This window comes from Malus domestica, chromosome 02 (genome assembly GCF_042453785.1).
Source record: "Malus domestica chromosome 02, GDT2T_hap1".
Taxonomy (NCBI): Eukaryota; Viridiplantae; Streptophyta; class Magnoliopsida; order Rosales; family Rosaceae; genus Malus; species Malus domestica.
The window spans coordinates 26,620,975-26,637,325 of NC_091662.1; the positions used below are offsets into that span (position 1 = coordinate 26,620,975).

Consider the following 16,351-nt stretch of genomic DNA (forward strand, 5'->3'; position numbering starts at 1 on the left):
GTTGTGGGCTTTGTCAATGGACTTTGATATTTGTAGTTTGGGCCCATTGGACTCATTAGTAAAGATTAGATTATCCCAAATCATTTGTTATTTATTACCTACCGATAGCGGGTAGGGTGTCCCCTGTAGAACATAGGTCGAACTCAGGTTTCCATGCAAACAATTACTTTAATGCTCTGCATTATTACAAATTTACGCTATTAGGCTTGCTATTTTTATAGATTAATGTGACAACACTTAATTGACTGGGTAGTTTTATTTAGATTCAAGCCTTTTGTTTGTCTAATTTCATTCAGTGGCGGATCTATGAATTTTTCTTTAGGCAAACGAGGTATAAAAGCTTGCTGTGGTTTGTTGGTGGGTAGGTTTTCATGTTGGTGGCACCAAAGGGATTGGGGAAGGAAGTTGGGACGAAGAAATTCGAGTCAAATTAGTTTGAAATGGAGGAAGAGTGCCAAAAATGGCTGTTGATTTTGGGTAGAGAAGAGATTTTACCTCTTCCTTCCTTGCGCTCGGATACACCATTGTTGCCAATCTCATCTTTTCACTACCTTGGCTTTCCTAGTCGTTGGGTGGGCAAAATTAGGTCAAGTGGGGAGTTTTTTTTTAAGGAAATGCCCCAAAATGGGACAATTTCTTAATCTTAGGACATAAATAGGATATTTCGAATATGCACATGGCATGCACACTCCATGCACAACAATATGACAAAAATAGAATTTTTCCTACACCTTGAAATGACCAAATTGTCCTCTCATATAAATGGGTTATCCAAAAATTCCAACCTTCATTTCTCATGTTGTAGAGAGAGAAACAAAGAGGAGAGAGAGAGAGAGAGAGAGAGAGAGAGAGAGAGAGAGAGAAAATCTCTCTCTCTCAAATCCAATTCGAAGAACCGTAACCCACCCATCTTCTTCATCCAAAAGCTCTCTCTCTAACCCACCCATCTTCTTCATCCAAGCTCTCTTTCTTTCTCTCCCTCCCTCTCTCTCTCTCTCTCCTCTCTCTATATTTCGAATATGCACAAGAGCTCTCTAACCCATCTTCTTCGACTTTTACCTTTTCATGTGTAGGTTTTGTGAACTGAGTTTGCTTAATTTTGCTTTTTGATTGATGGATTTTTGGAGTTGAAGTAATTGGTTTGGTGTTTATTGGAGGAGACCCAAATCCTTCAATTTTGATTTTTTATATTTTATCATTTCTCTTATTTATATGTGGGTTTTCATTTATTATGTCTTTTCCCTCCCTTTACTCCTCTCTCGATCCAAATTTAGAAGCACTAAAATAGGGTTTGGCTTTTGCTACAATTAAATGAAAAACTTTATTAAAGGTTAGTTGCCTTTTGGAGAATAGATAAATTTGAGGGAAAAGAGAGAAATCGGAGTGGAAAGATGGAAGGAGAAAGATATGGACAAAATTGTTTTGCATACTCGTTTCCTCTCTTCATATTAAGCTCGCTCATACATTGTATGTACACGACATGCACATGGCATGCACATGACATGCATATCTTATGCTCGTAGATTTGAGCTCAACCCGAAAACCCATAGCTCACAGCTCTCTTTTCGAAATCAGAAAAATGACACAATTAGAAAAATGACCCTAAACTTTATATGAAGAATCAAATATTCATTCATTTGAATTTGGTATCAAATTTGATTGGGTTAAAATTAGGGATGGGCAATGGTTATTGCGGACGGGTAATTGAGGTTAATTTACCCATAACCGTTTATTCTTATACCCGCATAACCGTTTACCCGTTGGGTAATTGCCTAAACGGTTATACCCATACCCATAACCGTTTATAAACGGTTAACCATACCCATAACCGCATACTCATTTAACCGTAACCATTTAATACCTGTTTACCCATTTATCATTTTTAACCCGTTTATCTTTTTTTTTTTTTTTTACCATTACCCTTTTTTCACAAGTCTACATGTTTTTTAACAACTTGAAAATTTAAAAAAAAATTTGTCATAATTTTTTTTTTTGACAATTAAACAACGTTATAGGTACATTCATCATACATTTCCATATTTTAATTTTTTAAGTCCTTATACCATTCCAATAATTGAAATAATAGTTTACGAATGATATTTTTAACTGTTACCAATGAAGTTAAATATAATATTTGCTAAGTATTATTGGGTTACAAAAATTGTTTAGAAGACATTTCTGTCAAAGCATTTCTTTCAATTTCACGGTTACCCGCAAGGAATTTAAATTAATTTGGTTAATTCCTTGATGATGAGAATCATCATTCCTGTAGTAGTGTTATTGAGAGAAGGACCGATGAATTCCTTGCTAATTTATTGGGTGCTAAGTATTATTGGATCGAGAACATGGTTTGTGTTAGTTTTACATATATAAAATAAATGGGTAAACGGTTACCCATTTAAAACCGCGGTTAATACCCATAACCGCTTATTTAAATTTCGCGGGTAAACGGTTATACCCATAACCGTTTATTTATCTAAACGGTTACCCATAACCGTAACCGTTTAATTTAAATGGGCAGGTAACCGCGGTTACCCATAATCAATGAGTATTTGCCCATCCCTAGTTAAAATATTTCAAGAATTTCAAAATTACAGTTTGAATGGGCAGGAAAGAACCCAACTGAATCAAAGAAAATTGTTTCACGAACTCGTTCGCTTTTTTTGTATTTGCAGGGCCTGCCTATGAATTAAAGAAAAAAGTAGTAAACTGCGTCAATGCGAAGAGTATCAAAGATGTAAACACGCACCATATACACTATATGCACACCACATGCACATCATATGTACAGTACATGCACATGATATGCACAAAGCAGAAGAAACTTTAACGGCAACATATTGGTATAGTGGATACAATTAAAACATAATTGTTACATATATAAGGTTACAGTGACAGTTTGAAAAATCTTGTTATGTATATCAACCACCACTTAGCCGTGCACGTGAAAAACATGATACTCGTTATCGTTATTTCATAGACACGCATGACCCTTTATGTCCTTTAAGCATTTTTTTTAAAAAAAATTTCCGCTAAGGCCAACTAGGTTGTGGTCATACTCTCGCTAAATTTTGGGGCACAACATATGTGCAACATAACTAGTAAACATTCCCACTTCTCATATTAAGATGTGGCTATGCACACCACATGCACATTGTGGGAAAATTTCACAAATTTCTACAGTTGGAAACTTGAACCAAAAATTGTTTCATCCCAGTTTTCTAGCACGTCAAAACTTGAAATTTATTCCACAACCTATACGCCCCAACATGAAACACAAACCCTAATTTAACTTCTAAGTATTAATTCATCTTACAAACAACCCATTTATTCCATAAATCATTGATGAAGGAACTTGGAACTAAACACACTACCTTACTATGCCTACCAAAGCTTTAGTCGCCAGGAAAAAATGAAACTTTCCGGCCAAAACAGAAATTACGGTATAAAACCCAGCTCACTCTTCTCACCTCTTTCTCGCATCCCCTTGTTCGAAATCAGAGGTATGAGGTCAACCCAAAACCTAGCTCACTCTTCTTGCCTCTCTTTGGACTTCTCTCTTTTCGAAATCGGAGCTCAAAGATCTAAGCTCAACCCAAAAACCCAGAACTCACAGAGCTCTCTCGACATGTAACGACCCATCCCCAATTATTATGATTTTTATAATTTTAATACGTGAATTTATGAAAATGCCATTCGAGACAAAAAAATTGACTTTTGTTGATCACTTTGTCTTGTCACGTAAGATTCACATCCTTGGTGTATCCTTGTAGCACTCGTTGCGACGAACGCGTGGGTGTAAACGTAATCGGATTTGGAGTTACGATGAACGTTTTACAAAACTTCGAAGTTGAGGGGCAAAATAGTCATTTCACTATACTAGATATTGGGGTAACATATTGTTATTATTTTAATAATTTCTGTCACATGGGGCCTACACCCCACTTCTCCCTCTGCCACATGTTCCCTTCCCCGATTCCCTCTCTCTATCTAGAACTCTTTCTTCCTCTTTTTCCCTCCATTCTCCCTATTTCCTCATCGAGAAACACTTATCCTCTCACCATTATTCCTCTATCTCCGAGCATACTACCACCCACCCCTCGCAGCTTCGACGACCACAACATCCTCCACCACGGGTCACGACAACGAACCACCATCGCCACTATCTGGATCTCACCGTCCCGACCCCAAGCCTAGGCCGTAAAACTTTGGCAGTGTCGGAAACCATTGTTCATGACTTTTCCCGATGAACCCACGGCGAGTTCTCGACATCCCCGATGTAGGTAAGTACCTAGAACCCTTTATGTGGTGTCTTAGGGTTGGTTTAGGGTAGTTGTTAAGATATTTTTGCATGTTGGACGCAGAAACGGCCTGGGGGAAACTTCCCCAGTTTTCTGGAGAGGACTACAACCTTTGCAGGCATTTTCTGGCTAGCTCTGGCCACGACTCATGTCCTACTTAGGTACATTTCTATTCCTTACATCTTGAGCTTTTATTTTGGCTTTTGAATATTTGAATTTGTACTGAACCTGTTATAGCCATTTGAAGTTTCCCGACCACTTCTCCTACGCTTCTAGCCTTCTTCTTCATTGGGTCCAACAACCCACGAACTTAACTGGGTCGACCTGACCTGCAGCCCTGAAACCCAATTTAGAACGCAACCCTAAACCAGCCCAAACATCGGGGCCAGGTAAACTAGGCCTAAACCCAATACATTAACTCGACCCAACTCAACAACCCTAAACCCTGGATCCGGCCCGACCCGAACTTATACCCAGGTTCCATGGTCTGTTCGTGGTGGCCGGCACGTGGAGCACACGCACATTTGTCGGAGGTACTATGCTCTGCCGCCGTACACGGCGGTGTCGGCGACTTTTCTAGCAACCCTTCTCGGCGCGTGGGGGAACTCGAGGTTCCTCCGTAGGTTTTTCAATGTTCCGAATCCGAATCAGCTGTTTGTTTTCCCAAATTCTGACGTTTTAGTAGAGTTTTTATTAAATGATCTCTATATGTGTTTAGGTGCATCAGTGGGAAATGGCATCATCCTCGTTAGTTCGACTCTCGGGTAATAAAATATATGTGAGTTGACCCCTTCTTAACTTGCATGTTTTTATAAAATATTAGGATTGCATTTATGAAAAGCATGATTTCATGATTTTACGTTTTATGCATTAATTATGATTTATCGAATTTACGTTTTACGAAAGGTTATGAATTATTGGATTTTCGTATATGAATTTCTATGGATTACAAATATGAATTATTGGATTTATGAATATGTTTTACTATGGATTTATGTGATGATGAGGCTTTGAGCTTTTGAGCTCCGGTGATTTGATATGAGATTTAAGATATGTTTTCGGTGCTTATCTAGTGGGTTATCATACAACACATCCACATAACACGGGTATTAAACGTCTATGGCCATAGGACATAGATGAGGATATTTAAGTATATATTTCTTCTCTGGTGTAACCCAGAGTCGTACAACTTCACCTCTGAATGATAGGGCATACCATGTTTCTTCACTAGCATAACCTAGTGTCATACAACTTCACCTTCGGGGTGATGGACAAGTACTGCCTTCGGGCAAATGAGGAGTGAGATATTTATGTCATACCCCCAATGATAGGAGCATATTTATGCGCCTTAGTTAGCTAGTTCTTATGCATTTTTGTTATGTTTTCTAAGTTAAAATAGACATTTAAGCTACTTTCATGTGTTTTCAGGTTTAAAGGGCATATTACCTAAAATGATGCAATTTGGAGCTTTTGGAGCAAAAGTGAGCATGGATTGGAAAGTACATGCTTGGAACACAAGGTTTGGACAAAATTGAAGATTTGAAGATTTGAGGATTCCTAGTCCAAGAAGGATTCCTAGTCCGAGGAGGAGTCCTAATCCAAGAAGGATTCCTTATCAACGAGGGATTCCTAGTTGAAGATGGATTCCTAGAAGAACGAAGATTCCAACTCAAACAAGGTTTCCTACTTGAAGTAGAAGAGCTAAGCCTAAAAGTTTCCACTTTGGGTTGATCTTTCCTAAACCTACATGGCCTTGAGTTTTAGCAAAATTAGAAGGTTCCTAAGTGTTGGAAGACACAAAGAAGGGTTCTAGAACATTTTCTCATCCTTGCCGTGGGTTGGGCCTTATTTTCTCTTGGTTTTGGGCTTTCTAGAAGCCCTATCTACATCCCCTAAACCTGCCGCACCTATCCCCTTTCTAGAACTTGTTTTCCTTTCCTTGCAAGGCATTCTAGAAGCCCTATCCATATCATCTAAACCTGCCGCACCTTTGTGGACCTTTTCCCTTGTGGATTCTGATTTCTAAGCCTATTTCCTTGTGGATTTGGGTTATTCAAGTCCATATCTGATTTACCTAGGGTTTTAAGTGCCTATATATACTCATTATAACCCTTTGGCCGAAGGACCACCTCCCATATTCATTCTACACGCTAGAAATCCACCCTTGTGCTCTGCCGCAGCTTTCCACCACCATTCTCTCTAATTCCAGCCAGAAATCATCCCTTGCCGCACCACCTATCAACCCTAAACCTTTCCATACCATTCCCCATCCATTCTACACCATAACTACCACCCAAAACCTGTTCTAAACTTCTCTCCCGCAGCAAGGAGGAAGGAGCAATCGTTGATGCGCTTGCTGCCAAGTTGGAGCATTCTAGGTGTTTTCTTTCTTTGGATTTTAATTTCTAAATTTATGTATCTTTGCTTTGCGAGTATGAGGAACTAAACCCCCCTTGGCTAGGGGGGGGGATTCGAAACCATGTTTATGCTTGCTATATGATTTGATTACTTCTAATTGCGTTTCATAAGTTGTGAATTCAATTTACTTATCTACAAGAATTAAAACTGATTTGTGTATGTTGGTTGAGGGTCGACACTTAATTTGCATGCATGAATTGCTAGAGTATAAGGGAATTTCACCTAATCGTCATGAACTTATATACACAAGTAGTAAAGGTTGTCGATCACAATCGTGTTAAGTAAATTCTTGGCATAAGTTTCATGCAATTCATAGTAACAAGTGCCTCGCCAATGCTTATGATTTTCATAGAACTTAATGATCTTTGATTGTATCTTTGTTATGCAATTCATGCAGGGAACTTGTGAGGAATGCTTTGGGTTGTCGTATTCAATTCATCCAATTCGATAACTTTAGGAAAATCTGAGGGTTAATTAGTGCAATTCACGGTTAATCTGGGGTGTTGGGAATTCATGGTTTATTGAGAAGTAATTGGAAATCGTTTCGTATGCAAGTGTGACATGTGTGGAGAAGAACCCCTTAGCTAGTTTTCCATCCATTAACTTTAGCCAAATTCGTTTTAAAATCTGTTCAAGTTACAAAGTTTCCGTTTTGTTTTTAAATTCGTCTAAAATCCCCCTTTATCTTGTTGAGTCATCTTAGTTAGAAGTCAATTTAGTTTGTGTTTTTAAGTGTCTTGAGTCAAGTTATAACCCAATTTCGTCCAGATTAGTGTTAGGTGTTCAAACTGCCCAGATTGTGATTTTAAGGCAGTTTTGAGTGTTTCTGGGCTGTTTTGAGTCTTTTGGTTTGTTTTAGTGTTTTAGAGTTTAGTTTTGCATTCTTTGAGTCTAGTTTAGTGTTTTAAACTTTGTTTTTACGTTTTTGAGTCAGTTTTAAGTGATTTAACAATCCCTCCTAATCCTCGGCCTAGAACGATCCATACTTACATACTTTGCTACAATTGATAAAAATAGGGTTTAATTTATGTGCTTATATATTTCGCATCACCCAGCTTCACTGGCCATGACTAGTCTCGGTGTGTGATGTTATATGTTTCTTCTCTAGCGTAACCCAGAGTCGTACAGCTTCACATTCAGGTGATGGGGCCTACCATGTTTCTTCACTGGTGTAACCCAATGTCGTATAACTTCACCTTCGAGTGATACACAAGTACTGCCTTCAGGCGACTATGATACCCCTAGAGAGAGTACATCATTGATGAGATTTAAGGATTTGTCTTCGGGCGACTATATTATCATTTATAAGCACTGGTTTATACGTACTAGTTTTACAAACGTTTTCATGGCATACTAGAGTTTTCAGAAATCCTACTATGTAGTACTATATACATGTTTTCAAAACAGGGGGTTATTATGTTCAGAAAGAAAATGGTTTTCATATTATTAGTATTAGTATAAATTATGGTCCACTCACCCTTTGTTTTTGCGCCCCCTCAGGAGTTAGAAGCGAGGCATACGATCCTGACGTCAAGGCATTTCTGCATAGGTATCCTTGAGTCTTCTCAGTGTAGGTCTCATTCCTTTGTTCAGATCTTAGGTGTTTTTCTTGGTTAGTTGTATACTCTGAACATGATTCGGCATTGGTGTAAGTCTTTCTATCTACATATTTTTATTTGTATGCATGTTTAAAATGGCTTCGTCACCCATGGGTGTTGGTCAACACATGCCCACCCTGGTATATGGGGATATCGGGGTCGAGGCGTGTCACAACAGCCCTTTCTTCCAAATGAGAACAATGATACAATGGGCTGATGATTTTTAGTATTCATATCACTATTCTAAAAATCCTTGCCTAGCGCTGCCTAGGCGCCCCGATTAATGCCTAAGTGTTTGAAAATTAAGAAATGGCGCCTAAACCTGCTAAGGCGCCTGCCTAGACCGCCTAGGCACCCGCGTAGTCCGCTTAGACCTGCCTAGATTGCAACTCACTTAGACAGAAAATAGATAACTTTCATTTTGAATTTTATTTTATTTTCAATAAATTGTAAGAGACTTGTTGAATACTTAAATGAACACACATTATAGGCTTGTTCCCCATGTTTTCATTATGTTCCAATACTTCATAATATTAATATATATGTTATTATATTTTGTAGTTTATGATGAAATTATATATATTTTAAGTATAAATAGACACTTATTTACATGAAATATAATAGATTTACTTAAATCCGCCTAGTCCACCTAGGCCTCGCCTAGCCACCTAGACGCTAGGCCCTAGCCCGCCGCCCGACTAGCACCTAGCGTCTTTTAGAACCTTGATTTATATGTGGGTATTTCAGTAATTTTGGTTTTGTGCACGGTGTGTCTGGCTTGTGCATGATTTTTGTCCCAAGATTAAGAAAGTGTCCTCTTTTAGGGTATTTCCCTTTTTTTTTAAAGCCAAAATCCAATCCAATGAGCAAAATATTTATCACAAAATGCGTCCGACCATGTTTCCATTGCTCCGAACCCAATAGATTGATTTGTCACCTCTAACAACAACAAACAAATATTATACTTGAGAAATCCAATTAAAGGTACAAGGTCAATTAAGTCCTGTTTCACGTATGAAATAACATCATTCTAAGAGTTTTGAAATGAGGACAAAAGCCTTTTTGGATCTCGAAAACTAATTTTTCTTAAATTGTCCGAAACTATTGAATTGTCCAGGAAATGAACGTCAAAATTGACTTTAAGAAATCAAACATTAAAGATTGTTTAAAAAATCAGACTACTTGGCAAGCTAGACTATCGAAGACTCCCCCAAAACAGACGCTTTTTCCAAATTTCTCTTTATATCTCTTTATATACACGCACATATGTAAAAAAATATTTTGAGCTAGTAGGAAAGGAATTAAAATCCACCCAAAATTCACTTCATAATACTATATTAATTAAGATAACGTCAAAACCTGAACAATCACGAATCAAGGATCCATTTTAATTGCCAAATGAAAGAGTACATGACCCCTATTCCACAGTATGTTGAGATAAGCATGAGGGGTATAAAAGGAAGCTTTTCACCAAAAATGATGGGATGCAGAAACTGACCCCAAATCTCAACCAGCAACATACCAACCAAATAACTCCAGTGAACGCACCCAATAACAAACCCTCCTTTCTGGGCAGCTGCAACAGAACGTCTCTTCGTTTGAAAATCATCATCTTTTTTCTTTCCAGAGTTTGCCGTTTCAAGGGCAATCCCGTTAGCGAATTGTGCAGAGAAACCTAACCACATAAGCGTGGAGTGTAGTAACAGCAATAGGACCCTTATTGGATACTCCTGGGCTTCATATAGAAGTGGGAACAGTGAGTAGCAGGACACTGCATATGAAACATGGCACAGAACTTTTAGTGTATAGGTAGGAAGCCAAGGATCAAAAGTAAAAATAAAAAACCCACATCAAAACTTAAATTGGAATATCGTTAGTTACACTCAAAAGTGTTGCTAAACAGTAACTCTGATTTGGGGAAAATTTGGAAAATAAAGAGCTATATAATGCTGAAATCAAGATGCAGAAACTTTCTTTTTCAAAAAATTCTAAACAGCTATACATCTTATTAGAGACCTAAAAACGTTGTCATTTGAATTTTGCCACGACAGACTTCAATTTCAATATTCCTGAGTGAGTAGGAAGAAAACAGTTCCATAACATATTTAGTCATTTTAGGGACAACTATTTCAACATGCACACATTTCAGTTTTACTTCAGCTAGGTTAAACTACTGACATTTTACGCCAGGTCTAGGATAAAGCTCAGTTGGTAATGCTAACTTATGTGAAGTTAGCATCTGACGATAGTTCGCAATCCTAAAGCATATTAACCCCCACTCAAACAAATCTTTAAAGGACACCCCCCTCGTTTCTCTGCAAATAAATGAGAGCACGAAGAAGCATACCAATTGATATCAAGAAGTAATGCCTTGCATTATCCAAACTCTGCACTGCAACAATGGCAAGGGGGATGACAAAGTGGAGTGATGCCTTCTCATGAACGTGCCACCCAAACATAAACCCACAAGTATATGCATAGGCTACCCATCTGGTAATCAACGATGGTCGTGGATGTCTCCAAGCTTTAATGAGACAAGGGGATAAGGAAATCAGAACCAGAATAAAGGTTGTCGCAGGAGTGACCTACCATTTCACCAATTTACAAAAAATTAGGTCCCAAAAACATCAAACATGTGAAGGAAATAAAAATCTGTATTTATCTTATTTTATCAGTTAAGATAACCTAGTCCTGAGCCTGATAAATAGAATATCTCATCTCATCAATCAGCAGCACTCAACATACTAACAGGGTGTGAAGAGCTTTCTTCCTTCTGCTCAGTCAGAAGCTGTCAAATACTGACACATGGACTCGGGTTGATTGGTGGACCACCCGAAAAACAGTGGCAAACAATTGAATTGGGCATTCGGAAGTCTTTAATTACTTAATTTCTTTGCTAGTTCCATTGAGCGTAAGGTAAACAGAGGGTTGATTACAAGAACCAAAGCAGCCTTAACCTACCACCTATTCATACTTACGTGAATTTGTCTCGGTGTGCAGACGAATGAACTATCAACAAGCAGCACCATCCAACCAAGGGGTTTTGTTTCCCCATTTGATATGATAAACTAAAATGTTATCCTATTATATTGCACCTCCTTCCAGTTCACCATTGAGAATTACCTGAGGTAGTACAGCAAAAGGAGATGAATCCCCAACTAGCCCACCAGTGAATGAAGCCGCTGGGGCTTGAATGTTGAATCCAAGTCTTCCAAGCAAGAAAGCAAGCACTTTATCCAGTATGATATAGAACACCCAAAAATTCGGTGCCCAATAGGCATGGCAAAGTCCCCTGCCAAAAGGAAACATGCGGTGGATAACTTGTTGCATCTGCAAGGTAATGTTCAACAATCAAAGCACTACACATGAATAAAATTGATGGCATACGCTGTAAAGGTACAAGAAAAATTAAATGACTTGTCCCAGATGCATGCAAATTGTTATTAAATGATCAGAGAGCAACATTACTGCATAATTATCTTGGCGTAGTATATTCCCTCACTTCATTTTGTTAAACATGAGTACCAGTAGATCGGGTGGAATACCTTTGTTCCCACAGTTTCTTTCATCAACGTTTTGAGGTTTAGACGATTGTGGCAGGAGTTTTGATTTTCATCCCTCTCCTCACTAACTACGTTTAATTCATATTGTAGATATAAGGGTCATAGAACAGAAATATAGGAAACTTAAGAGGCCTGCCATCCCATAGAAGGAAGGACTAAACCCTAAACACTAAATCATCACCAAGAAATGTCAAGACATGGATACATATGGTTCATATGCTAATGCTGTGAACTATATTAGCTCCAAATGGGGTAGCAGTTTCGTGGAGCTCATCAATATTGTAGAAACAGATACTTAAATAACAACTTTCACATTATTTTTAAATGTCCACTTATCATTCTAAGCTACTAAACTACAAGAAATAGAAGGATACTCATAATTATTCTTTCATAACAAATGGATGAATAAGCAAAAGCAAAATAGCACTTCAATCATTAAAATTAGCTTCAAAAGAACCATATCAAAATTCTGAAGACAACAACACCAAAGGGATACCAAAATCGAAACCTATACCACAACTGATCCACATCATTCCCCCTTTCTCCCTAAAAATTCCTCTTATTACCCTCCTTCCATACCACCCAGAAAAAGAAAGTTGTACAATGTGAAGTTCTTAATGTAAAATGTGCAACAATTTTCAGTCACTAGCTCTAAAAAAATATGAATCAGAATAATAATTGATATGCAATATTATCTGCTTTTCCAGTCAGTATTCTGTCACTGAAAATCTGTATCTTTCCTTATGTTCATGGTTCGCACAACAAATGCTAATACAACATTACTGTTGCTAGGAAATTCAGTGGCTTTACGATGGTAATGTAATATTATCGATTAATCAAGTTAACAAAACGGGATAATATTTCAGATGACCTTCATCTTCCAATAGTAAGATACACAAAACACAGTACAAAGAGGTGCCAAACCTAAGAAGTCCCTTACTATTTGTTTGCAAAGTATTAACAAATATTCAGCTCTCCTCAAAAATTCCATTTGAAGGGAAAAACCACCGAGCTATTCATTGTTTGAGCGACAAGTCACAAGCAAAGACCAGAATAAATATGAGGTTTCTTAGCAGTAGTGTAGACTAATATGAAGATTGCAAAGAACCATTTCAAAAACAAAAAGCCAGAGCCGGAGAGATTACCTGCCCATGGTACACAAATGGGGCATATGCCAATGCAAAAACAGCCACAACAACAGTCCCCAAAACCGAAAGCCGCCAGAAACCCCTCACCAATCCTTTCCAGCAATAATGCCTCAACAAGTAAACAAAATAAACAGGCGCCGCGACCGCAAACAAATGCTTGAAGCACAATAGCACAGCAAAAATAAGCCCACCCATCAAGTCCCTCCCTTCCTCCAAACATGAAAGCGAAATCAATAAAATCCCAAGCAAAAACCCATTGTACTGGAAATGCAAATGGTCCACAATCACAAGCATTGGCGACCAAATCACCAATACCCAGATCATCTTTTGCTTCATCGAATCCGAATTCCTAGTCAATCGAAAAACCCCATACAAAAGGCACAAATCCGATAAGATTACAGAGATTCTTTGGAAGTAAAGCACTGTGTTTGAGCTGTAGTTCAAGCCCTTTTGGAGGTGAACGATTTGTGGGTCGATGAGATTGGCGAAAACGGAAAGTAATCGCTCGAAGTAGGCGAAGAATGGCGGGTAGTCGAGGGTCCAAATGCTCGTCTCGTCGGAGTACCATTGGGAGAGAGGGAGAGAGTGGGTTATGGCTAGCCAGTGGCGGTGGACCTCAAAGTCTGTGCTTTTGTAGGCTGGGATCAGAAGCAGCTTTACGCAGGCGGAGATGGCGAAGAACCACCATAGCTCTGTGATGGGGTTGCGGGGTTTCGGAGGGTTTTGAAGTTTCGGGGCGGTTTGAGCTTCCATGGAGTTGAAAATTCCGTGGAAAGCGAGTTGGGGAATTGCAAAGTTTTGAGGGGAAAAGAAAAGGGAAAAACCTGGAATTTGAAGGCGTGTAGAATTATGGATTGGCTATCGCCTTTATCCACTGTTTTAAAAATTTCCGTTTAGCGGCGCTTTTTGGGCCTAGGTGGTGGGCGGCTGTCCAACGCTCTATTAATTCAAAATATTTGAAAATTAAGAAAGGGCGTTCAGATTTGCTTGGGCACTCGGTTAGACAGTTTAGGCACCTGTTTGGTCTGTTTAGACTCGCCTAAGCACCCGTTTAGATCACAACTCTCATTTAGATAGAAAATAGGTAACTTTTATTCTGCATTTTTTTTTCTTCAATAAATTATAAGAGACTAGTTGAATACTTAGAAGAACATACATTATATGTTTATTCTCCATGTTTTCATTATATTCTAATACTTTATAATCTATATGTCATTTTACTTTGCAATTTATGTATCTTAATGTAATTATGTATTTTTCAAGTATAAACAGACACTATTTTACACAATATATAATGAACTAATGTATCTCATTTAGAAAAAAATTAGATAACTATTTATATAGTATATAATGAATTTACTTAAATGTGACATCTCATTCAACAAGTCCTATGGCACAGGGAAGTTGGTGTTGTTGATTTCTTCGTAGGTCTTGTAGATATCCCAACCACCCAAGTGGTCTTGCGCGTGCGTAACTTGAAAAATATCCAAGGTTGTATCCTTCAGTGTACACCTCTTCAACCACCTTCTTATGGGCTTCATGAAGGGCTGCCAACTCTGATTTGTGCACGTCCGTGAGCTATTGGAGATTGCAATGCGGCTAACCATTGAGTTCAAAATTTAGACCTTGATGACAAGAGCGTCATCGTGGGGTGAGTGAACGTTCTCCAAATCTCGATCGAAAAACATTAGGATATTGGAGTCGATTGTAAGTGGTTTGCTAATAGTCGCCACCATCCTGGGCTTCTTGCATGCCACCTTTGTTTCCTTGTGGATCTTCCCCAGGTACTCTTACTCCCCATAAATGCAGTTGACGTTGAGTGTGGGACCTTTGGCTAGGTCTTGGAATTTCAAGAATTCTTGAGCTCTCTGGGGCTTCTTTCGTGAAGCCTCAGGAGCACAGTGTCAGCTCCTCGCTCATGAGTACAGATCAGCAGTTCTTGTTGTGGTCTGAATAGGTGTTGCCTCTGCACAGGTTCTGTAAAATTGGAGACGTCTTCCTCCAGGGCATTCACATGCTTCTCGAGGTCAATGATTCTCGCGTGCTCTCTTTTTTGTGAGTCATTTCGGAGCTTGTTGACAGTCGCCTAAATCTGTAGCAGACTCTCCCAAATCCTATCCGTGGGGACGTTGTTGTAGTCACAGTAGTATATAGTGATTTGGTCAAGAGGTTTTTAGTTCCTCTCAATAAAACCACCGATTACTGAAACCAAATACGCGCACAACCGTGAGTGATGTAGATGCTTGAATTTGTTTACCTATGAAAGAATTCACAACCGTGAGTAAGGCTAGGACCGAGGGGTGTGCAAGTCAAATGCTCTATGACGGTCAAGCCGAAAATCAAAGCCAAAACACGGTCCAAACCGGACTGCACATAATGGTTTGATTTTGTAGTTTTGAAATCAAACTGAAAGTTAAAATAACAATTTCGTATCGGTTCCTAATGTCTAGAATCGGGCCAAACCACATAAAATGTATATAAAAAAAATTAATTGGCCAATTAGGCATTTGGGTTGGTGGGGCCCTAAATTACTATGGTGGTTTTCAATTTTGGTTTTAGATACTGTAAATTATTATTCTCTCATGCAAGTGGCAATTTACCACAATGGTGGAAAAATGTTGAACCTTTGCATGACGTCGTGGATTCAAATCCTGTCAATGACTAATCTAACAAAATCTATTGTTTGACCAAAAAAAAATATTCTTCTCACATTTGGGGCCCAAAACAAATTGAAAAAGAAAAACTTTAAATAAAAGATAATTAAATTGGAAACCCCAAACCGGAACAACCCTATCAAGCAAGTCCTATTTTTAAACGAAAACTAATGAAAAGAGCTTGAAAACTTTGAGTTTTAATGATAAGGACAAAATAAAGGGTAAAGTGCATAGTACCAGGATTGACTTTTTAGTGTAAAAATGTGATTTTTCGTTAAAGTGAACAGTACCGGGTGCTTTTCGTTAAAGTTCCCTATTTTTAATGGCCCTATAAATTGGAAACCCCAAACCGAAACAAAACCATTTGAAATCGAACCAAACCAAAGCCGATTGGTTCGATTTCATTTCGCTGCACATGGTCAAACCGAACCAAAATAAATTTCGGTTTCAATTTTACCCAAAAACCACTCCGCACTGTGGTCACCCAGAAATTGTATTTGTTCCCACATTGCGATCCCTTGTAGCAATAGGGGTTTTTAAATGGTCTCGGATAAAAACCTAATGGCAACACTCATTTCCTACAGATCCATCAAAAACTGATTTTGGTGTAGGCTTGCTAAAAACTAAAACAAATTAAGTTACAAACTAAAACCACTAAAAGGGCGGGCG

General features: G+C 38.5%; 1 protein-coding gene across 1 annotated transcript; it reads right to left on the bottom strand.

Moving 5' to 3' along the window:
- Positions 1–9,635: 9,635 nt before the first annotated feature.
- Positions 9,636–14,001, bottom strand: LOC103406718 (dolichyl pyrophosphate Glc1Man9GlcNAc2 alpha-1,3-glucosyltransferase). The gene is made up of 4 exons (XM_008345713.4): positions 13,026–14,001; positions 11,441–11,647; positions 10,665–10,902; positions 9,636–10,088 (listed from the first exon to the last, which is right to left on the bottom strand). The coding sequence occupies exons 1-4, from the start codon at positions 13,779–13,781 to the stop codon at positions 9,685–9,687; spliced, it is 1,605 nt and encodes a 534-aa protein (XP_008343935.2). The 5' UTR covers positions 13,782–14,001; the 3' UTR covers positions 9,636–9,684.
- Positions 14,002–16,351: the final 2,350 nt, after the last annotated feature.